The sequence below is a fragment of the Microcebus murinus genome, chromosome 6, assembly GCF_040939455.1.
Source record: "Microcebus murinus isolate Inina chromosome 6, M.murinus_Inina_mat1.0, whole genome shotgun sequence".
In the NCBI taxonomy this organism is placed as follows: Eukaryota; Metazoa; Chordata; class Mammalia; order Primates; family Cheirogaleidae; genus Microcebus; species Microcebus murinus.
In genome coordinates, this window is record NC_134109.1 from 29,817,257 (window position 1) to 29,842,315 (window position 25,059).

The following is a 25,059-nucleotide window of genomic DNA, read 5'->3' on the forward strand; positions in this document are numbered from 1 at the left end:
CAGCCTAATGTTCTGAAATTTTTTGTCTACTGACTGGTCAGAATAAGAAATATGGTATATCTTTCTCTTTTTTTTTGATATGGGGTCTCTGTTACTGGGCTAGAATGCAGTGGTGTTATCTTAGCTCACTGCAACCTCAAACTCCAGGGCTCAAGGGATCCTCCTGCCTCAGCCTCCCAAGTAGCTAGGACTACAGGTGTGTGCCACTACACCTGGCTAATTTTTTAATTTTTGTAGAGACAGGGTCTTCCTATGTTGCCCAGGCTGGCTTTGGATTCCTGGCCTCAAGTGATTCTCCCGCTTTGCCCTCCCAAAGTATTGGGATTACAAGCGTGAGAGCCACCACGCCTGGCCCAGAAGTCTAGAATATTTCTTAGCATGATGTTTTCCTTTCCAAGAGATCTAGAACTTGGAATTTGTATAAAACAAATTGTCAACAAAGCATGAATCTGGCAGTTTATCTTAAAATAGGTTTATTTCAGATTTAAAGCTGATTCATTGCTTTGCTTCCTGTTTTTGATTATTTTAGTGATCATGAAAGGCACACTTCTGTTACCTAGATTTGTGATTTAATCAAACCTAAACTGATAAATTTGGTTAAATTCTGTGCAAGAGGATGTGATTCGTTCTGCAGCTGGCCACTGTCAGCACAACTGACAATAACAAAAATCTGTACCCATTTTAAGGTCGAAAGTAAAAGTGCACTGATATTGAAAGGAGAGTTTGTTAGTTCTCTGGTTCTTCTAAATTTCAGTTTGGTATTGTTTATTTTGAAACACTTTTTTGATAACAACTACTGCATACATATTCTCTAAAACAATATTGGTGGTTTCCATTTTACTCTGTAACAATCTGTCACTTCTTAGTTTCCACATTTTAACTATCTCACATTTTAGTAAATAGGCATTGAGCTTTTAGACCATCTTAAGAGGAACTCTGTGTATGCTGCATGCACATGCAATCGTTATCTATGTTCCTCGCTATCTCCTGATAAACAGGTTATGAAAGAATATTATTCTCAGATTCTGTTGACAATTGTTTTGACTTTCCTCTAAGTCAGTATGCTAAATCTCCTTTGAAGTCTAAAATGAAACGTCACTACTTTCTCACTTTGTGCACTGGCCTCTTGAGATGAAACTGCACCCACTCGTACATGTTCTTTGCAACCCTGCAGAGTCATCTAATCACCAATGATTTCAACTTGTTCTCTTCAGATTTCATGAGAATCTCAATCCCCATGGGTGAAAAGCAAATGATTAATTCACAAAGCCATCCAGCTGGCTGTTAACCTAGAATTTGTGTCTCTTCATTTGTTTTCAGCTCATTTGCTATTCCTACTTCCACAAAGCACAAAGCTTCCTGCTGCTGTGACAGGTGCAACAGGAAATTCTGGTTTAAGATTTTACAAATTTGCCACTTAGGCTTCTGGGGAAAATGAAACAAGGGTGAAAACACAAATAACATGAGGATCTCTTACCTGTTGCTTGTTGTTAGGTGTGTATGGCAGCATGGTAGAAACATGGAACATAATTTCATAGTCTTTGTATGTTGTGTACAGAGAATGGGTTCCAGTGGAGTCGGCTACAGTTAAAAAAATATATATAATGATGAGATGACTATAAGAATAGAAAAAATAATTCATTTAAGAGAAATATCTCAAAAGAAAAAAAAAGGGAATGATTTAGGATGAAAAGATTCTAAACAAGAGCACTCTAGGCGTTCTTACCCAGTTTTTGGTACCTGATCCTCTTTGGCAACCTAGTGAAGCCTATAGATTGGATCCTCTCTCAGAATGATATTTGTAAAACTTACTTAAGATAAAATACTTAAGATTAAATAAAATACTTAAGATTTCAATAAGATAAATACTTATTATTTATAAAATACTTAAGATTTCAAAAGAAATCAATTATATTTGAAAACATAATTATCAAATAATTAAAAAATGATATGCACAAGATTTAGCAATTGCTAATATGTGCTATAATCTTGAGGAAGTGATGAGCACAAACAGTATTTTAAGATATCTGCAATAACAAATATGATATGAAAATATCTGTGCTTTGTATTGGAAATAAAATCACAGATAGAGCATAGACTACTGTGGTTTGTGGCTGATGTTCATAATTGAAGGAGATGCTGAATTTCAACTTGCGTTCAGTGAAAATAAAGATAAAAGTATGTCCCATCCAAGTTCATAGACCCCTGAATTCTGTCCACAGACATTATAAGAACCCCTTTTCTAATACTTCCAATTCCAGGAAGGGAACTGTTTTGTTTTTCACAAAATAGATGGTAATTTAACAAGATCATTAACACTGAAGAACAAAGGGATTATAGCAATGTCCCCCCAAATTTTTTTTTACAGACTTAGGTATGTTGTGCTCTCAACTTAAGGGAAAAACCCTCTCTACTGCCTTAATCATTAGTAAAGTTTCAGAATCAATGTGCCCACAAATACCTGGAAGCCAGAGTTATTAACTGCCCAACTGAATGGTAACATCTATTTAGACTCAAAGGACCTGGACTGATGGGTTGCAACAAAAAGAGAAGTATACTTCATTCTTCTCTTGGTAAATTCAAACCTCCATCACCCATATTTTTGAGTATCAAAGCACTTTACTGCATTTTAGAGAATGGTGCTATAAGACAAAGCCTTTAGCATATACCAAAAGGCAGCAGTTCTCAAAATTTAGTGTGCACAGCATTAGCTGGAAAGCTAGATTAATAAGCAGATTCCCAGAGGAATTTATTCCCCTTTTAAAAAAAATTTTTTTTTGAGACAGGTCTCACTCTGTTGCCCCAGCTAGAGTGCAGTGGCATCGTCATAGTTTAGCACAACCTCAAACTCCTGGGCTCAAGTGATCCTCCTGCCTCAGCCTCCAGAGTGGCTGAGACTACAAGTGCACACCATCAGGCCTGGCTAATTTTTCTATTTTTTGCAGAGACGGGGGTCTCGCTCTTGCTCAAGCTGGTCTCAAACTCCTGACCTCAAACAATCCTTCTGCCTCAGTCTCCCAAATCGCTAGGATTACAGGTATGAGCCACTGTGCCCAGCCCAGGTATCTATTCTTTAATAGACATTCCCCAGTAATTCTAATGCAGTAGCTCCATTGCCGTTAGGTATTGCTCTAAGAATAAACTACAATTGTGGCTTGCAGACAGCTTTCTAAAGATGTTCTAGAATCCCGAGTCTCAAATGCAAAGGTTTAAAAACAGGCTAAATATAGAACAAAGCAAAGAAGACTTTTCAAAAATTGCAAAAATATGTACCAACATGTAACTATCCAAGAAAAATATGTTCTAAGCATTAATGATCACCAAAAAAGAAAAAAAAAACCTGCATATTATTATAATAAAGTGTTCATTTGAACTATGTGAGACAGGTCTTGAGCATAAAGAACTTATCTATTGTTAAGGACCCTTGCTATAAATATCTGTAGAACGGATTACTACATTTTAAAACTTTAAAGTGAATGTGTCAGCTTTGACATGTACTTCCATGTGTTTCAAGTCAATTTTAAGCAAAATTAATGAACTAGAAAAAAAGGTTGTCACCCAGCATTCATTTATTACATTTTGCTTTGTACGTCTGTCTAATTCTAGAAGGATTACTGCCAGGGAAGAAAATGCTATGGAAGGCAACCCAAAGACCCTGTTTTTCTCCCCTCAGCCCCCCTCTTTCCTCTGCATGCCTCATTTCATATGACGACATAGGCTCCTTGAGCAGCCATCTTCTGGGGACCTTTAGAAACACCAGAGTTTTGTGGATAATTTTCAGCAGCTTAAAAACAGTTTCAAAAGTTTCAGAGATGAAACTAGAGCCAAAGCAATGAAACTTTCCTTTCTGAGAAGGAATTCCAAAATCCTGAAATACCTATGCACGTAATAGAGTTGCTAAACTTTACCAGGGAGAATGGAAAAAGAATGTTTGCTATAATTTCTAAAGAATAAGACATCCAATGTTACTATTACATTTCTCTTGACCATGAAACCCTGAAACCATGAAAGTTTTAATAGGATGACTATGAGGAAAATAAAAATTAGGAAAGTGAAAAAATGCTCTTTTATCTGGTTAAAGAATAATTTCTAAAGGGACAATATACTTGCTAAAGAAGGATGAAAATGCTAATGCTATTGTATATTTGTATGGAGCTTCAGAACTTAAAAAGTAAATTCAGGCATTATATAGGTCACCTTGACAATCACTTGATCCACCTCCAAATTACACTATCAGTGAGTGGCATATATATCCACTACTATGGTGAGTACTTTACAGTTAAGTCACATAGAAAGTAAAACTTCTCATATTCAAACTAGATGATAATAAGAAAACACTGAAGAATAAGTTTATTCTTCTAGGCTGCTCTGAAAAAGTATAGAGTAGTGATAATGTCCTACATTAAGCATTTCTATTTGAAGTGACATGAACATGTTAGTAAATCTGTAGAGCAGTTTCAGGTACAGCCAACGTCATAACCATCCTTGACTTCTCTGTGGGCTCAACTCTTTTGCTTTGAGGCAGTTGAAAGCTTGGATGGTAAGGCATGCATTTGAATGAGGAAAAAGTAATTAAACTTTCATATAACTACTTCCTGGTCATTAAAGGATATGTTTGAGTTAGGAAAAGCTGGATGAAGGAAAACAAGCGTATGTAATTTGATTTTCAGAAAGTTCCTTGTTTTAAATATTTATGAACATAAGGAAAAGTAATCTCATTCATTAAATGCATATGACTAATAAAGTAAATAGAATAAGAAAGCTTAAGCTTAGTTTTTAAAGTCCTCACAACTACAAAACCCATCAGATGCAAGACAAAATCAGAGACAGGGTATGGGTCTGATTCTTGTCTATAGTTTGAAATAGTATACAAGTCAGCTGGCTGCTGGGGACCATGTATTTGAGATCCCCATGGTGCAGTCAGATACAGACAGATCTGATATGTAGTCAATCTTGCCTCAGGGTCTGGGGATGCAGAAGCCAAAGCTCAGAAGCACAGCAGGGGCCAAGCAGTCACTTCTGGAACACTGGCAGGTGTTCAAGAGGAGGCAGGCTTCGGGTCTGGTGGCACTATCTCTCTTACTCTCTAATGAAGTATTGGGGGAAGTCAAGAATTCTACCTGCCCTGGCATCTACTATATTTGCTAACTTTTTAAATCAATGTATGTTTAGCCATGATCAGATAGGTTACTTTACTTCAATGAGCATGGGACCAAGACGAGTCTATAGCACTACCCTTTGCTATGGCAGGCAAATTTATACTGTGTTAGTTCAGGTAATGAGTGATTGTGCATGGGTATGCACCTGAGGTTCAAGGTTTCTCAAAACTGCTAAAATATTGGGAGAAAAGGACAGAAATGGTGTGGGGCTGGTACTTAGGAGTCAGCTGCTACCATATTCTACTTTCTGTTAGCATTGCAAGATACCTGTAATTACTGGGATTCCCAACTTGAAAGTAAGATGATGTGAATCTGAATGCCAATGGTGTCACTTGCTGAAAGACCACAAACAAGTCACTTCACTTCTCTCTTCAATATTCTGAATGTTGCGAGGATTAAGGGAAACAGTACATATGACAGTACTAGCCTCAGAAAAGATGCTCAATAAGTATGTTGTCTGGAATTTAGAATTTTGTGTAGTTAAGGTAAACTGTGTAGAATTGCCTTAAAAAGAATCCTTTTCTTCAGTTGTCAGTCTGCAGAACTCCACATAGCCCTTTGCATGTACAAAGTACTTAAGCAGTGTTAGTTGTCCCTTTCCATATCAAAGTCTCGATATTCAAAATAAAGAAGGATTTATTTTCTTAATGAAAAGTCTTACATCTCCCGTAAGACCTTGAATCTCAACTGCCTTTGTAACCCTGCTGAAAAACGGAGGAGGTAAGAAGCATTCACGAATATTGCAGCAAGCCAATGAGGGCAGGTCTTTGAAGGAATGCTTTCCAGAGGGCCTCTAAGTCTCCTGTGTAATGACCTGACAAGCCTTGGTCAGGAAATAATTTCCCAAATAATAATCCATGTGCATAGCTTAAACTGAGGGTGGTCTCCAGCTTTCAAACAACAAACTGCTTGGTGGGAAGTTTATTTTTGTATTTATTATAGTGTAAGGGAATGGTAATTATCTAGAGTTTAAGTCATCCAAATAAGAAAACAAAAAAAGGAGGAAAAAAATCCCCAACTGAAAATTTCTTCATTGCAGAATTTTTCCAGCCTGTGACGTATTTATTTGTAATTTGTTTGTTTGCTACAAGTTCCTATTTCTGAGATGAGAGAATGGATTTTGCAGAGATAACTGGGGGAAAAGGCGAAATGGTTCAATAGTTCCATCAATTCTTCCTTTCCTTGGCCTCTCTCTTCTTTGCAGAAGTACCAAAATATCACATATTATGAATATCAACATAATATGTAACAAGCAGAGCTATCTCATGAGATGGTTTGGGTATTGTTGGCCCTAGAATTGACAGAGGGGAAGACATAGGCAAAAGGCTGGGCTTGCGTCTTCACTGTGCTTAATTCTATATTTATGCTTTCTCTGAACACTTCATTAACCATACCCCTAGGATCTGTTCTGTTTCCCTGATGCTTATTTGCTGTCTAACCAGGGGCATGTTTTTTAATTTAAAGAAGCCAATTCTGTAAAATGGGGATAATTGGTATCTAGCAGTTTGTGGGAATTAAACAAGATGGCATATATATATCAAAAGTATCTGGGACTTCTGCTTTCAGCCATAGCAAACTACTCGATACAGTACCCACCTTGTTACTGTAAATAACAAAATACATGAAAAGAACTGTTTTGAGACATTGGATGCTAGGTAGCACTGTATGTGATCTTTGAGAAAACAGGATCAAAGGAGATCAGACCTATGATCCCCTCAGCTTTCTATCTTGAGCACTTCTGAGACAACGGCACACAGCAGGGCTTTGGAGGTAGAAGACGAGACAGACTGGAGTTCAGGAAGTCTGAGTGGCTGTTTGCCAGGAAGAATACCAAAAAGAAGGAAAACTTATTGTGAAAGAGGTTCAGACACCTGAATAGGGGTCTCCTTGAGTTTTGGGATGAATAGTAAGCTGCACATGGACAGAGTTAAATTCCAAAAACCAAGCAAAGAAAAACTGTTAAGGAAAGAACAACTTCCAGAGAATTATAAGCCAAACAATTCCTATAGTTCACACAGGTTTGGAAGACACTGGAGTTCTGACCAGCCAAAGTGGAGACATCTCATTGACTATGCAGGTATTCAGGGGCAAGAAAGTCATGCCTTCGTAGCAGGGCTAACTTAAACAGAGAATAAAGGCTACTCTAGGTAAGCTTTACCAAAGCTTCAAAACAAGACCCATAAGAATCAAGCTGTTCTATAAGAATTTAACTGCCTTCCCAAACAAAACTCAACCATGAAACATTTACAATATCCAATATCTAATCCAAAATAACCAGACATGTGAAGCAGTAAAATGTACCCCAAAGCAGGAGAAAACTTCATTGAAACAAAAAAACCCAAAATGACAGAGGATGGAATTGGCAGATGAAGACTTTAAAACAACTATTATAAACATGTTCAAGGATTTAAAGGACAGCATGAACCTAATGAGGAGACAATGGAAGATATAAGCAACTTCTGGCCTTTAAATACAGTATCTTTTTTTTTTTTTTTGAGATAGAGTCTCACTCTGTCTCCCAGCCTAGTTCATAGCAAACTCAAACTCCTGGGCTCAAGCAATCCTTCTGCCTCAGCCTCCCGAGTAGCTGGGACTACACACGTACGCCACCACACCCAGCCAATTTTTTTCTATTTATAGTAGAGATGGGGTCTCACTCTTGCTCAGGCTGGTCTCAAACTCCTGAGCTCAAGCGCCCTCCTGCCCTAGCCTCCCAGAGTGCCAGGATTATAGGCATGAGCCACCATGCCTGGCCAAAATACAGTATCTTAAATGGAAATTTCACTGAGTTGAATTAACAATGAATTCAGACACTAGGGAAGAAAATAAAAACATAACGAGCTTAAAGACATATTAATAGAAATTATCCAAACTGAAGCACAGAGGAAAAAAAAGGTTGGAAAAAAAACAATGAACAAAGCCTCATTAACCTGTGGTACACTAGTAAGTGATATAATATGTGTAATTGTAGGCTCAGAAAGAAGGGAGGTGAGACAGAAAAAAGAAAGAAAGAAAGAAAGAAAGAAAGAAAGAAAGAAAGAGAGAGAGAGAGAGAGAGAGAGAGAGAGAGAGAGAGAGAGAGAGAGAGAGAGAGAGAGAGAGAGAGAGAGAAAGAAAAAAAGAAAGAAAGAAGAAAGAAAGAAAGAGCAAAAAGTATTTTAATTTGATGAGAACTACAAATCCACAGATTCAAGTGATATCTACAATGGCAATGATCCTTGAGGAACATTTGTTCTTGAAAACACTTTTTTTTTTTGAAGAAAGAATTATATTGAAGGAAAGTTTCCTGACACAAAATAAAGCTGGATAAAATGCGGTAAGATTACATCACAGCACACAGAGCAAAGTCTTATCTCTGGTTGTGCTGGAGGCTGCAGGGCTGTGCAGGGGCTGTCTCTTGCCTATTTTGGTGGTCTGTTATTTTTTTAATATGGGTTTAAATGACAAGGCTGATAATGGACTCCTCTAGTTTTTGTCCCTTTTAGCTTATGGTAAAGGAGATAATTTTGCATGCTGCTTTCTTTGGGGCTTTAGAGTGAAAACACTTTCCTACTTTTTACTCATTTTAAGAAATCTGACACCCTGAAAGGACAGAAAAGGACACTTGTCTGTGAATCCTTTTCAGGAGCTGTCCCTTAAAAGGTTAGATATACTTCAGGAAGTTGAACTACTTAAAGGAGAGTAGCTCAGAGAAAAAAGAACCCTCCCTGCTGAATGTATTACATAATTCTAAAACCACAGTTTGGAGGCAGGAGGCAGTTTGCTAATCGAGGCTCATCCCCCTTCTAGTCTTTGTACTGGTGGGGATATTGGGGCAAACTGTTCACAAAGAACTGACTTTTCTTATTCCACTGCTCACTAGATGCCACATTGCTGAACTATGCTCTAGCTACACATTTCTTATTGCCCTTCAACATCAAGAGGTGGCTGGGAATATGTAAATACACAGAAATAATACACAATCTCATCAAGTCCCAATTGGACCATTCATTTATAGAATCACGGGGCTTATTACACATTCTCTTTCCAGATCCTTTCAATAGTTCTTTGTGGTGACGATAATTTATACAGCACAACAAAATGGGACAACATGAGTGAATTTATACAGGGTCAATTTCAGAATATTTGGATTAAAAAAAGTTTAAGGGCATATTGAGATTTAACATTTTATGTACTTGCAAGCAGAGTATAGAATGTTAAAATAATATTTAAGGGGCTAGGGCTATTTATGGATTTTAATAGTCTCTCTTGCATGTCGTTTCCAAGTTGGCAACAGCAAAACCATGGCAACAGGAAATTCTTCCCTGCACTGGAGTTTATGAATGCTTTTCTGTTTTCATGACTCAACTCCTTATTTAATTTCCTGTACAGAAAATCAGAGAGATTACTATAGACTGCAATACAGATGTGCTAATCCAAAGACCCTGTCAAAGAAAAACAGGTCACAGGTGTCTATGGATGGATCTTGAGATAAAATTTAAAACTGCCTCCATGTAGACCTGCAGCAGCAGTCAACATATTCTAACTTAAACAGATATTTGAGAACGTAACTATTTTATTAACAACTTGGGGATGGCAGTGGACAACCTTGTAGGTTCATGCACCATAGCTAAACAGATTGTTTCACTGTGTGCTTTTCGTCGGCTCATTTTATGAGCCAAACTAATACCAAAGCTAACAAGCCTATGTTCTTAGAGATTAAGTTAGACTATGAACAATAACAATAGAAACAAACAACCTATATATTAAAAGAATGCAAACATCAGTAAGAAAACCATGCAAAGGCCGACTTCATAGACAAGGATGAAGATTATGAAATGAATTAATGAAAGTCAAAATTTTGAGGGCTTACAATCAGATGGCTATACGTTTCTGGAGTTTTTCATTACCCTGACATTCAGCTAAATGCAACGAAATTCATACAATGCTACCCAGCAGCAATTCTGTACGATCTGTGTCCATTGCCCTACTCTATCCACACTGATGATAACATTATTTTTTTACAGTCCAATTCTAGCTACTTTGATAATGATCTTCAACGGTTCTGGCACTACATTGCCCCTCTCTGGCCTTCTCTTCCCAAACTGCCAGCAGTTTTTTGCAATAAATGGCAATGTTGTTTTACGGATAATTTAGCAAATGCACATCAACTCAGCAGGAGAAAAATATGCCTAGTAGGAGGGTATAAGTATTTCTTACTTTTGGTGTCAAGCTGTGCACGATATTTCTCAAATCCCTTAAGCCGAACTCGTTCTCCCAGTAGCTGAAGGAATTCCTCAAAGGCCGGGCCAGCTGATTCATTGTTGTACATCTCTTCTTCAGTGCTCTGTCCGGCTTTGCAGTACATGATGCCTACTTTCTGCTGGTAGTTCAGCTGTAAGGCAGGAATGCGATACATATAAATACAGGCATATCTACTTTGTCCCACTTAAAACCTAATAAGGTCTTGCAGGGCACATGCTCAGGAAGCAACTAACATCTTTCTTCTTTTGAAATCCTCCTGTTTGAATTCTTCTGTCTCTGATCCAAAAAATACAGTGGAGCAAGCATCTATATTATTCATGAATTAAGAGAAAAGGCCACAAAAATAAATTAAAATTTCCTGTATGTCAAGATCATGCATCATTAGAACAATGTTGATACTCTATAATCTTAATTGATTACAAAGTACAAAATGAGACTGTAACAAAATAGTCTGATAATGAAAGGCAATTCTTTTTCTATGATCTCCCCCTTTTAAAGCCAGGTCTTTGTGAATCTAAAAGCAGAGGTCCACTTTATAAAACACAGTTTAAAACAAGTTGTTGTGCACGAAAAGTTCATTAATACTTTTGCAAAAAAAAGTTTGTAAAATTATAAAAGATTTATCTCAACACCATTTTCCAAGATATTAAATGTATTTCTTTCTCAAATACAGTTAAAATGAAGCATTCAAGAAATTTAAATATGCTATAAAAGCAATCAAAACCTCTGTTCATCATTTTGCAAACACTTTTAAGGTGGTACTGGTCATTTAACAAGAAATGAGTTTTTGACATAAAAATTTAGACTGAATTCTCCAGTGACATTAGGACAATTCTTATCACTTATTCCTATTTCCAGAGTGGGACTCACTGCAATCACTGCATCAGTAAGGTCTGATCTAACAGAAGGAAAAGAGGAAGGGAAGAGGTGAAATTTTAATAGGCAACATTTATTGAATACCTACTATATGCCAAACACTATGTTAACTTCTTACCCTCATAACAGCCCACAAGGCAAACATCACCCATTTGACAGAGAAGCAAGGGGCACACCAGAGAATGGAAGAGAAAGCAACAAGTCCAGTAAGAGAGACACCAGGTCACAAGTCATCTGTCTTGGAACTCGGCTCCATCAAATGTCACCAGGACTCACCAGGCTTGTCTTGCTCTACTTCTATCACTGCACCATATGTCTACAACCTCTTATTTGCAATTCTGAAGTTGAAAGGTAAAAACCAAATTTAAGCAAACACATTTGGCAGCAAAACTTGATATAGGGCTGACATTAGTATTTTAAATGTATTCCTCTTTGTGTGAATATTCATACTTCCCCTGAATAAATATTAATGTGTTTGATTGTGGGGTATAGCCCTGGATTCCACTGGGAATATTACTATATGGCATATGTATTTTAATACCCTTTTAAAATCTGAAAATTTCTGAATTTTGAAACAAACCCAATCCCTGCCATTTTACATGAAGGGACTATGAATCTGAACTACCTTTGTTAACTTTCCAAACCAAATGGTTCAAAACAGAGATGACAGAAAACGGCACGGGTGGAAGCCTTTGCTTACACTGCGCCCTGCTCAGTTGACAAGAAAGCTCAACAGCCACAGAGAGCAGAGCTCCTGGAGTACTTACTGTAACTACACAGCACGGACTCTATTTTACCTGCTCCGGTGGGTGGAAGATAAAATTCCAAGTCTGAAACTTGCAAATAACTAGATAGACTGATATTGGAAAATTTTTAAAATAGCACAACCTGACATTATTGTTACTTCTACTTCATTTTAATTATTAACAGGAATACATTCAAGATTTAGTTCATTTTTATATACCACGCTAAGGAAAAACAAAACAGAACAAAAATCAGGGTAAAACTTGCTACACACCACTGACATTTGACCTCTTTCTCTGCTGGCTTGCTTCTAATGCCTGCATGTAGCTAATGCTTGGAGGGGAATGCTACCAAGGGACAGGCTTCACCTTGGCTTTAGAAGTCAGCTGAGTGCCCTATTATGTCTCAACAAATAAAAAGGTAATGATAGTTTCTGTGTCTATTACAAAAGAGGTCTCAATACAGCCAAATCCCAGGACTGGTCATTATATGACTCCCCACTCCAGGGAGAACAAAGAGATAAAGCAATCCAGTGAAAGGAAGGGGCTTTAAGTTATACGTTGTCTGGCTGTGTCTTCCACATCAGCCTTCACATGCTACGATGCAAAACAAAAGTCACCCTGATCAATGGAAAGCACTGCGGTGACACTGAATTTGTGGGTGCCAATTCAAAATTTCTTAGATACAAGCCAAAGATTTCACTGTACAATATTCAAAAGGATTCATTTATATTAAAAAAGAGTTTGCTTCAAAAGAAGATAGGAATACTTCCCCCTGCACTGGACAAGCAGAATCCAAGGACAATGTGCCTGTTCTTTTGACTGATTTCTCATATGCTAGTGAGTTCCACCTGCAAACAGAACAAACTGGGTTCGCTGGCTTTGAAGGGAATGAATGCTCCTTTTAAGAGGATTAGGAAAACTCATCAGAATGTTAAATTTCCTCTGGTTTGAAACTGTGCCAAGTGTCATCTGCTGTATCCTCAAAGGTGACAATATGACTGTACACTTGATTTCTACTCCAATTAAATCAAAGGTAGGTGGCATTCTCTGAACCCAGGCCCCTACAATCCTTAGTTAGAAATCATGTTCCTTGCCAGAATGAGAAGTTGTTAAGGAGGAGTTATGTAAAAGTAATAAGGAACATTCCAAGGGAAGGAGCAAATGTAAATGTAGTTAAAGCTATGGTTTGAAGATTCTGGATTGTTAGGAAGTTACATAATACAGTGTTTTTTTGTTCTTTGAGAAACACAAACATATCTGTGAGGGTTTTTGTACATGAATATATAATACTTTAATATAATGTTCAAAACAGAGTTATGATGACACTAGAAGCCATCCTGGGAACATGTCGGGTTTATCCAAAGTTTAGGATTTTGCTATGGATAATCTCTGGGTCATTTAATAATGTTTCTATAATTCCATGCTTGCACATAAACTATTCATATGGAGTACAGATGGAAGTGTTTGGGCACTCAACAAATGTCTGTATTTATAAAAAGTGATGATGGTCAGTCCGACAGGACAAAGGTTATATTTGAGATGAAGGTCTTGAATCTCAACAAAGTAAAGTATCTTTCAAACACCTACCAAAACTAATGTGTGCTCCCACAGCTGCAAACCAACGGTATATAAATTTGCTCTTCCTCTCATAGAGTAAGCACTTTAACACAGAATCAAAGAAACAGACACTGCAACCTGCCTTACATGCCCCTGAGTTCCTGGAAAGGTGGATGATGAAGTCAGAGCCCTTTATCAGGAGAAACAGATTTGAACAGTCAAGTTCTCAGAGACCTCGTAAGAAGTCTTGCATTTCACCCCATCTTCCCTGGTGTCACACCCAAGGAAGGCCACTGGGGCAGCACATCCCATGAGAACAGCCCAGGTCTTACATCCTTATAAAACCTTTAATATTTTCTAATTTAATCTAGACATTTTAAATGGTCACAATGAGATATTTCACTGTGCAACAGTTTTCAAGGTGTGAATTGTGAACTCTTGAGACCCTTTTTGGGGGAGGGAGCATGATGTCAGAACTATCTTCATGGTAGCATTAAGAGGCTATTTGGCATTTTCCACTGACGTGTATGCTGATTGTGAGTCAAACTGCTGGCACCTTAGCATGTATCAAAGCTGTGGCACCCAACTGAACCAGTACTTATTGCATTCTTTTTCACTGCTGTCTACTCACCCCCTTTCCCAAATAAAAATCCAATTAAGAATGTCCTTGATAAAGCAATAAAGTGCTAATTTTTATTAAATCTAGATAGACAATTTAGTATACATTTTTTAATAGTCTATGAGATGAAATGGGGGAGTATGCATGAAGCACTTGTTGCCTATTAAACTACTTTATGATTGATAGAGACCTTAAGGAAAAGCATCTATACAACTGAGTTGCAAGATGAACTAGTTTTTTTCATAGAAGACTGTGTTGTAGATAGAATAATCACCACCATCACCAGCAACCCTCAGCCCCAAAGATATCTACATCCTAATCCCTGGATCCTGTGAAAATGCTACAGGGCAAAGGAGAACCAAGGTTACAGATGTAACTAAGCTTGCTAATCAGCAGATAGGGAGTGTGTCCTGGGTAATCCAGGTGAGCCCAATGATATCAAGGTACTTAAAAGGGGAAAGCAGAAAACAGTGATCAGGAAAGATGTGACAATGGAGGCAGGGTCAGAGGGATGCAATACTGCTGGCTTTGAAGATGGAGGAAGGTGCCATGAGCCAAGGAATGTGGGTAGCCTTTAGAAGCTGGGAAAGGCTCGGACACACATTCACCCCTCGAGGCTCTGGAAAGGAGCACAGTCCTCCCAACATCTTGATTTTAGCCAGTGAGACCCATGTCGAATTTCTAACCTAAGGAACTGTAAGATAATAAATTTGTGTTGTTTAAAGGCACCAAGTTGGGATACTTTTTTATAGCAGTAATAAATAATAAAAACACAATTCTTATTTGAACTACCAACAGACAAACTATGATTATTCAGACTTGCATATTTGGCAGATACTGTCCTGAAAATAAAAAATAAAAAAAGGGAGCCTGTTACTTTAGGAAAAACAACTGACAGTATTTCTTGCCAATAATAAAATGCAAGCTTTAAAGGAAGATCTGAAGTCTGGAAAAGCTGTACCTATCATTGTGAGCTCCAGAGCTTCCCAACACTTTAAAGATCAATGGAATATTTTCATTATTATAAAATGAGTCAACACATACAAAATCTGCATAAGAGAACCAATATTTTCCAAATGACCGATGCATGAAATTATAAAAATCATGCATGAGTAAAAGCCTCATTCATAAGTGCATGAAAGCTAATGAATTTTTAATTTAACAGAGTATGCTCATATGGTTGCAGATTCTACACTGCTAGTGTAGAACTGGTAGAACTGGTAGTTCAGGAAACTACCATTTGTTGAGTTTTGGTGTTATATCAAAGAAAAATATCCACAGCTATCTGAAGGGGTCATAAAATACTCCTTCCTTTCCCAAGTACATAAACTGTGTGAGGCCAGATTTTCTTCATCTACTCCAACCAAAACAACATATTGCAACAGACTGACAGCAGAAGCACATATGTGAGCCCAACTGCCTTCTATTAAGCTAGACATTAAAGAGATTTACAAAAGTGTCAAACAATACCCTTCTTTGCACTAATTTTTTTTCATTTTAGAAATCTTTTCACAAAATAATGTTATTTATATTAACATGCAATCATTTTATTGTTGCTATTTTAAAATGAATTAGTAACTCAATATTTTAAAATTTTCATTGTGGTCTTAATATGGTAAATAAACACAAAAAAGTTGCATAAGCAAAAGCTCTTTGGGGTCCTTAGTAACTTTTTTAAAAGGGTAAAGCAATTATGAGACTTAAAAGTCTGAGAACTGTAATCACTGTGCTTTATTTTGCATTTCTCTATTAACTAAAAAAGTCATGTACCTTTTCCTATGTTCACTGGTTATTTGGATATCCTCTTTTCTGCAGATCCTTTCAAGAGTTTTCCCTTTGGCTGCTGTTAAGATTTTCTCTTTACCACTCGTTTTAAACAATTTGATTATGATGTGTCTTGGTGTAGTTTTCTGCATGTTTCTTATTCTTAGAGCTCATTGAGCTTCTTGGATCTGTGAGTTTATAGTTTGCATCATATGTGAAAAATTTGGAACTACTATTTCCTATTCTTTCAGGCACTTCATAACTCCTCTGATGACACTCCAATTCTATATATTTTAGGTGAGGTCAAGTTGTCTTGTAACACATTAATGCTGTCCTTTTTTGTTGTTTTTCTCAATTCATCTGTATTTAAACTGGAATTGTTTCCACTGCTATGTCATCAAGATCACTAATTCCTTCTTCTGCAATGTCTAATCTGCTGTTAATGCTATCAGTGTATTTTTGTATTTTACATCTCAGACATTGCAGTTTTCATATCTATAATTTAGATTTGGAACGTTTTTATGTCTTCCAGATTTCTACTTAGTATGTTCAATCTTTTCTCCAGCTTCCTGAACATATGAAAAGACATCTGTGTGACTTCTGTGGTTGGGTTTATCCCCCCTCTTATTATAAACCATACTTTCCTGCCTGTAATTTTTGATTACATGATTAGCTGACTGTCAGACATGATGAATATTACTTTGTTGGGGGCTGGATATCGTTGTATTGCTATAAAATATTCTTGAGCTTCGTTCTGGAACACAGTTAAATTATTTGGAGATAGTTTGATTCTTTCAGTTCTTGCTTTTAAACTCTGCTTGGTTGTACCAGAGCAGCAATTAGCTTTAAGATGATTTTGCCCCACCTCTGAGGCAAAAGCATTCTGAAACTCCACCCAATGCCATGTGAATTATGAGGTTTTCCAGTCTGGTTGGTGGGAACAGAAAATATGGTTCACATGCCTTTGAAGCATTTTTCTGTATTTTTCCACGTTTTCTTATTTCCATTCTTCAGTTACAATTTTTCTGGTAACTTGTCAATTTTCTCTCTCCTCCCCGATACTCTCTTTGCTCTGGGAACTCCAGCCTTTTGGCCTGCCTGGACTCATGTCTCAATCTCAACTCAGGGTACCCCTCCCTGTGCTGCAGCCTGGAAACTCTTCAGGCAGAAAGCTGGTGCAACCTTAGGGTTCACTTCATTGTCTCCTGCCTCCCAGACATCACTGTCCCTCACTGCCTGCTGTCCAATGTCATAAAAACCATTGTTTCATTGTTTTGTCTAGTTTTTAAGTAGTTTCAGATGGAAGGTTAAATCCAGTCCCCTTTACTTAATCTTGGCCAGAAGCAGAAATCTGCCTTCAGTTTAAAAATCAACTTATTAATACATAATTTCTGAATAGTGAATTGAATCTGTTTGAGGCACACAACGTAATGAGTTCTGACAAACAAAACACAGAACATTTCCATTACCCCAGTAGTTCCTAGTGCCCTTTGCAGTCCATCCCTACATCATCTAACAGATTCAGGCAACCACTGCCCTAATTTTTTTCCTATAAATTAGTTTTGCCTACATTTTTAAGAATTTTTTTTTGGGAGGGGGGTAAAATTCATTGTGTGTTTCAGCACTTCAGAAGTGTCTTCTGGCTTCCATCTTTTCTCTATGCTTTACAGCCCAGCAAATGTTTAATTTTAACAGACAATTATCTTATTTTTCTTCTTTGAAGGTATTTTTTAATCCGGCTATTTTAAAGATTTTTCTCTTTTTCCTTTATTTTCAGTAATTTTTACTCTGAAGGGATGACATCTGATTTTCCTTATATTATCATGCGTAGGGTGGACAGAACCCCTTGATTGTCTTAATTCATGTTTTTAATCAGTTTGGGGAATTTCTCTACCAGTATTTCCTCAAATATTGCTTCTGTTCTCAAATAATGCATAAATATCTCTTCTCCTTCTAGAAATTCAAGTATCTATGTATTTCACTCTGGTTCACATGGCTTTGAGGCATTTTTCTGTATTTTTCCATGTTTTCTTGTCTCCACTCTTCAGTTACAACTTTTCTGGTAACTTGTCAAAATTTTCTCCTCTGCTGTGTCTGATACGCTCTTAAACATTCTACATTTAGATGTGTTTAACTTTAGGTTATGTTTTCAGTTCTATAATTTCAATCTGATTGTTGAGAACAGATTCAAGTTCTCTGATGAGCCTTGAATTCTGGTGTTTTTTTGTTATTTTGTTTCCCAAGCTCTGATCTGATCACTAAAAATTGTCATTTGTCTCCTAACATTTTATGTGCTGTTTGATACTGGACTGAAGTCCTAAACCTCTTACCTACCAGCAAATGTCCAAGGAAAAAGGTACTGTAAGATATTTTTACTTTTGATGAACTCCAATTACTCAATTTGTTTTTTCTGGATCAAGTTTTTGGTGTCATGTCTAAGAACTCTTCACCAAGCTCAAGGTCCCACAGATTTTCTCCCATGTTTTTGTCGAAATGTTTTAATAGTTTTACATTTCGATCTATGATCCATTTGAATTAATTTTGTATAAGTATATGATGTCTAGCTCAAGGTTCATTGTTTTGTTTATGGATGTGCAATTGTCCCAGCATTGTTTGAAAAGCTTATCCTTCCTCTGCTGAATTGCTTTTATGCTTTTGCTAAAAAATCAGCTGGCTATATTTGTGTAGGGCTGTTTCTGGTTTCTGTATTCTGTTCCCTTGATCTACGAGTCTATCCCTCCAACAAGACCACACAGTACTGATTACTGTAGCTATGTAATATTTCTTGAAATCAGGTAGGATAATTTCTTCTACTTTATTCTTCTTTTTCAAAATTGTTACAGGCATTCTAGTTCCTTTGCTTTTCCATATACATTTTATAATAAGCTTGTCTCTAACTACAAAAAAATCTTGCTGGGATTTTGACAAAAAATAAAAAGTTAAATTTTATTATCAATTTGGAGAGAACTGACATCATTAATATGCTGAATCTCTTAATCCATGAATACAGTATGCCTCTCCATTTATTTAGGTCTTTGATTTCTTTCATCAGTATTGTGTAGTTGTCTGAATACAAGTCCTACTCATGTTTTGTTAGATACACACTCAAGTTTTGTTTTGTTGAGAAACTGTAAAGGATATATTTTCATTTCAATTTCCACATATTCATTGAAAAATTTTAATTGATTTTTATAAGTGGATATTGAATCATACAATCTTGCTAAACACACTTTGTAGTTCCAGGAAATTTTTATAGATTTCTTGGGGTTTTGTACATAGATTATGATGTCATTTGATATACAGTTTTATTTTTTCCTTTTCTATATCTACATCCCTTTTATTACCTTTTCTTGCTTTATTGCACTGATTAGAACTTCCAGTACTATGCTGAATAGCAGTGGTAACAGTATATATACATCCTTTCCTTACATCCATTCAGTCTTTCACCATTTAGTATCAGGTAACTGCATCTTTTTTATAGATGTTCTTTATCAATTTGAGGAAGTTTCTCTCTATTCCAAGTTTTTGATCATAAATAAGTTCAGATTTTGTTAAATGCCTTTTCAGTATCAATTGATACTATAATGTGACTTTTCCTGTTTAGCCTGTTTAGTATGGTGGATTTTATCAATTGATTTTTCAATATTGAATCAGTCCTGCATCTCTGGAATAGACTCAACTAGGTCGTGGTCTATAATTTTTTAAAAAATATTACTGAATTGTATTTGCTAATTTTTGTCACAGAATTTAAATTTTATTGATCTTTTCAAAGATCCAGCTTTTTGTTTCATTAATTTTCTATACTGTTTTTCTATTTTCAATTTCATTGATTTCTGCTCTTCACAATTTCCTTCCTTCTACTTGCTTTTATTTTGCTCTTTTTCTAGTTATGTAAGGTATGCACTTAGATTACTGGTTTGAGATATTTCATCTTTTCTAATGTAGCAGTTAGTACTATAAATTTCTCTATTAGCCTGCTTTAACTGGATCCCACAAATTTTGGTAATGTTGTATTTTCATTTTCAGTATAATGTTCATTTTTTAAATTTCCCTTGAGGCTTCCTCTTTGGCTCATTGGTTATTTAGAAATGTGTTTTTTAGTTTCCAAGTACGTGGAGATTTTTCTGTTATGTTTCTGTTATTTCCAGTTTTATTCCATATTGGTCAGAGAAGAAAACATTGTTAATGATTTCACTTCCTTAAAATTTGCTATTAGTTTTATGGCCCAGGATAGAGTATATCTTGGCATATGTTCCATTTGCACTTGAAAAGAACATGTATTCTGCTGTTGTTAGTGAATTGTTCTATATCAATTAGATTTTATTAGTTAATGGTATTGTGAAGTTCTATCTTCTTGTTGATTTTCTATCTAGTTGTCCTATCAATTGTTGAAAGGTTAAAATCGCCAAATTGTAATTGTGGATTTGTCTGTTTCTCCTTTATCAGTTTTATCAGTTATTACTTCATATTTATAGCTCTGTTCGATTGGTACATACACATTTAGGATTGCTATGTCTTCTTGGTGAAATGACTTTTTCATCATTATATAATAATCCTTTCTGTTCCTGGTAATTTTCTGTGTTCTAAGATCTACTATATCTGATTTTATTAAGCCACTATAGCTTTCCTTTGATTCATGTTTGCATAGTCTATCTTTCCTTATCCTTTGACTTTCAACCTACTTGTACTTATACTTCAAGTGAGTTTCTAAAGTTCATATAATTGGGTAATGCTTTTTTCTCAACCCACTCTGCCAACCTCTGTCCTTTAATTGATATAATCATTTAAAATTAATGAAATAATTGATGCATTAGACCTTATATCTGTCATTTTATCTTATTTGTTTTCTTTTTTCATTTATTTTCTTTTTCCTGTCTTTCTGAGAATCACTTGAGCACTTCATAGAATTCCATTTTGATTTATCGATAGTGTTTCTGAATGTATCTCTTAGTATAGTTTGTTTAGTGGTTGCTCTAGGTATAACTGCCTAAATCTTTATCTATACATCTAGCTGATCACTGTCTACCGGTGTCAACATTTTATCAAGTGGAGTGAAACAGAAACTTCACCTCCCTTTAGTCTCTATATACTCCCTCGTTTATAAAATAACTGTCTTAAAATAATCTTGTACATACATTTGATAAACGCATTAGACATTGTTATAGTTTTTGCTTCAACTGTCAAAATAATTAAGAAAATTCAATAAAAGTACTTTCCTGTATTTTTTACCCTTTCCTTCTTCCCGAATTTCCAAGATTTCTTCCGTTATTATTCTTTTCTGTTTGAAGAATGTCTGTTAGCCACTTTTTAAGGGTAAGTCTACTGGTGACAAATTAATCTCTTAGTTTTCCTTTTTCTGAAAATGTCTCAATTTGCCCTTTATTCCTGAAAGATATTTTTCCTGAACATGGAATTCTAGGTTGACAGTTCTTTTCTTTTAGTACTTGAAAAATATTGTGTCACTTCCTTTTGGCTTCCACAGTTTCTGATGAAAAATCTTTGTCTTTCAAATTGTTTTTCTCTTATAGATAAAGTGTCATTTCTCTTTTACTTCTTTCAAGATTTTTTGTCTTTAGCATTCAGATATTTGACTATGATGTGTCTTACTGTGGATTTCTTTGTGTTTATTCTATTTGGGTTTTGCTTGGCTTCTTGAATCTGTGGGTTTATGTCTTTTCTCAAATTTGGGAAAATGTTTTCAAGGCCTGCTCTTTTTCTTCTCTCCTTCTAAGACTCTGATGACACAATTCTGAAATATTCTGTTATAGTTCCCCAAATCCCCAAATTCTATTCATTTCCCCTCCCCCCCATCTACTTTTTGTTATTCACATTTGGTGATTCCTATTGTTCTATCTTCAAGTTCACTGATTCTTTCCTCTATCCCTTCCATTTTGTTGTTGAGCCCATCTAATGATTTTTAAATTTTGATTATTATATTTTTCAGTTCTAACATTTCCATTTGTTTTTTATTAATATCTTCTATTTCTTTGCTAAGACTTCCTATTTTTTCATTTTTCAAAACCATGCTTGTAATTGTTCATGGAAGCATTTTTACGATTATTATAAAATCATTGTTAGGTAACTCTAACATCTGTGTCATCTCAGTGTTGGCATATGTTGGCTGAATTTTGTCTCAAGTTGAGATTTTTCCTGGTTGTTGGTATGAGTGGTGATTTTAAATTCAAATCTGGACATTTTCGATATTATAAGGCTCTTGACCTTATTTTTTTTAAACCCTCTATTTTGCAGGGCTCCTCTATAACCACTCCTATGGTAAAAGCAACACTGCCAGGTTGAGTTGGAAGTCAGGTTCCCCTTGGGCTCCACTGACATCTAAAGGAAAGGAGCACTTTGTTATTGTCAGGGAGAGGTAGCAGTTCCAACTCCCTACTAGGTCTCTGCTGCTCCCACCCTGGTTGGGAGGAGAAGGGGTAGATAATTACTGTTCTCCACGTGACTTTTCCTGATACCAAGGAGATGTGATTGCTGGGTATGCTGAACATCCTGACTCTCCACTAGGCCTCCTATGATACCACCGATGCATGCCGTGTGACCACTCCACATGGCTGAGAGTCCAAGCTCCCCACCTAGTTTTCTCTATCAATACCTGAGCAAGGGCTGGGGAGGAGCAAGGGCTGTGGGGGCTTTTGTGGTGTTCAGTTGGAGCAGGGTGGTTCTTGTTTTAAAGTTTTCTGTCTTTCCAAGGTTATCCTGTTTCTGAGTCATTTGGCTAAACAGAACAGACTTTTGGAGGACTTTTCTTGTCTGTGCATACTGGCATTTCCAGGTTGCTGGCTTCTTTAGACCAAGACTGGGATATACGAGCAAAAAGAAAACCCAGGGACCTCACAGCTCTGCCAGTACTCAGAGCCCAAGATCTCTAGCAGGTCTGCTTTTTTTTTTTCCACCTTTCAGATTCATTTTATGTTTTCTTTATACATAATGTCCAGGGTTGTTGGTTGTACTTAGCAGGTAGAATAGAGAGAAACACAATTATTCCATTTTTCCAGAATCCAAATCCAAATGTAGTTACAAAAATATTTAGTCCGCGTTTTCTGTTTATTCTCAGTGTGTGGGCTGCTCTGCAACAAGCAACTTTGCCATTACTGAAAGTAAAGACCTTGGGCATCTTTTTAAAAGTCCTTATGATTAACATTTGGCAGCATTCACTTTGGTTTGTTCTTCATAAATATAACTATCTTAACTTCATCTTGAAGATATATCTCTATATTGTCTCCAAAAAGAATGACAAAGAGATTGAAAAAAATTCAGTGTTAAGAGCAAAAGATGCTAGTTAAAAAATTTATCCTTATTGGGAATTACTAACAAAAACCCAACCATTTTTAAAAAAAGACATATGGATACTGGGTAGAAAAGTTGTAAAAAAAATCTGACAGAGATACTTTCAAAATTATTTATATGTAAGTATATGGACATATTCTAATCTACTTTTATCTTTGGCATAATATAAAGGAAATATTCTATGTACACACAATAATCTTATCTAAGGATGTATTGTGTAAAATTTCTCACAAAAATAAAAGGCTTCCTTTTGGGCATAAGATTGATAAATAAATGTACCTGATTTGTTTTGACATGGAGAGGAATTTCAATTACACAGGAAAAAACTCTTCATTGTAACACTGTTTATAATAGAAAAGGATTGAAATCAACACAAATGCCCATCAATAGAGAAACTCATGAAAAAAACCCACAAAACTATGGTACAGTAATACAATGGACTATTATACAGCAATAAAAAACAACAGGAAACCTTTCTATGTACTGACACAGAAAGATCTCCAAGATTACATTACTGAGTAAAAAAAGCAAGTGTCTACAGTATGCTATTTTTATGTAAAAAAATGTGGAAATAAAACTGCATATGCATATTTGATGGTATATGTATAAAGACACATAGGAATATATAAGAAACTAATAAAGTGATAACTATGGGGAAGAAAAGGGGGGGTAAAAGGAACAGGGTGGAAACAGTAAACACAGTCATACTACTTTGATTTTTGGACCACTTCAAGCTATTACCTTTAACGTAACTCCTACAGGAAAGAGTTTCTTTTTCTTTTTTTGTATTTTTGTAAGTTTCACCTTTTATGTTAAAACACAATCTACAATTTAAAGTCATGAAGACAGAAATATCTGCCATCAGTTACTCTGTCTTTTGGGATGGTAAACCAAAGAATTCTCATTGCACGTGTCTCTTAGTCTTGCAGCGCTCCATCACTACAAACTGCAATCTTACCACAGCATGCAGACGCGCCGTGTCTTCCAATGCTAATGCTATCAGTCACATTAATCACAGAATCTTCTCAATGGAAAGAGCTCCATCCTGTCATCCTTTCCAGCCCCAGCCAGGCAAAAGAACAGGGATTGGCCAGTGCAGAGTAATCACTACTTATGAACAGACAAGGTAAAGCTGCGGGTGCCACTGCCTTCTCCCCCTGACCTGATGGCTGTCATGAATATTTCCTTCCTGAGAAACTACATGCAGGTCCATGAGTTGTCTTGAACCAGTTTGGGAGCCATCTGAACTCTAACCATACATTAGCTAATACCACAATCTAAGAGAAGATTAAAATTCTAAAAATGGCAATTATTCTGCCAAAGCTTCATTTTAGAGAATCAGTTTGGGACAAAATATTTCCCCTATGGGCCATTTTTCAAAACTAGCTGTCTGAATCAAAGAGAAAGTGGCTGGTCAAACTCATTTATCCTTACAATGAAATAATGCAACATGGCAATGAAAAGGCTAAGTCAGCAAAGAATTTTATTCATGCCCTTAATCAAAGGGTCAGTGCTATTCATTACCACATAAACATTGTTTCCTTACATCCATTCTTGAGATACATATTACAGACATTAATTAAATATGACCATTTTCCCCTTTAACTTCAATAACTTGAAAGGTAACTTTCTGAAAATTTGAGAACCCAAATAAATACCTTCATTTCTCTGCATTTTTAACAAACATCTGGAGATAATACCCTTTTAGGCAAAATCACTACTGTGTACATGAAACCTGACATTTCCTAATGAAAACAGGACTACCAATTTTCTCTACTGCAAACTGGAAATT

General features: G+C 36.2%; 1 protein-coding gene across 8 annotated transcripts in view; it reads right to left on the minus strand.

The window, feature by feature from the left end:
* SIPA1L1 (signal induced proliferation associated 1 like 1) overlaps positions 1 to 25,059 on the minus strand; it is a 350,098-nt gene that overhangs the window by 82,517 nt on the left and 242,522 nt on the right. For all 8 annotated transcript variants that reach the window (XM_012756105.3, XM_012756102.3, XM_012756107.3 and 5 more), the window contains 2 exons: positions 10,359 to 10,533; positions 1,478 to 1,581 (listed from right to left, as the gene is read on the minus strand). In XM_012756105.3, the coding sequence (XP_012611559.1) occupies positions 1,478 to 1,581; positions 10,359 to 10,533 (279 nt within the window). The remainder of the gene's footprint in view (positions 1 to 1,477; positions 1,582 to 10,358; positions 10,534 to 25,059) is intronic.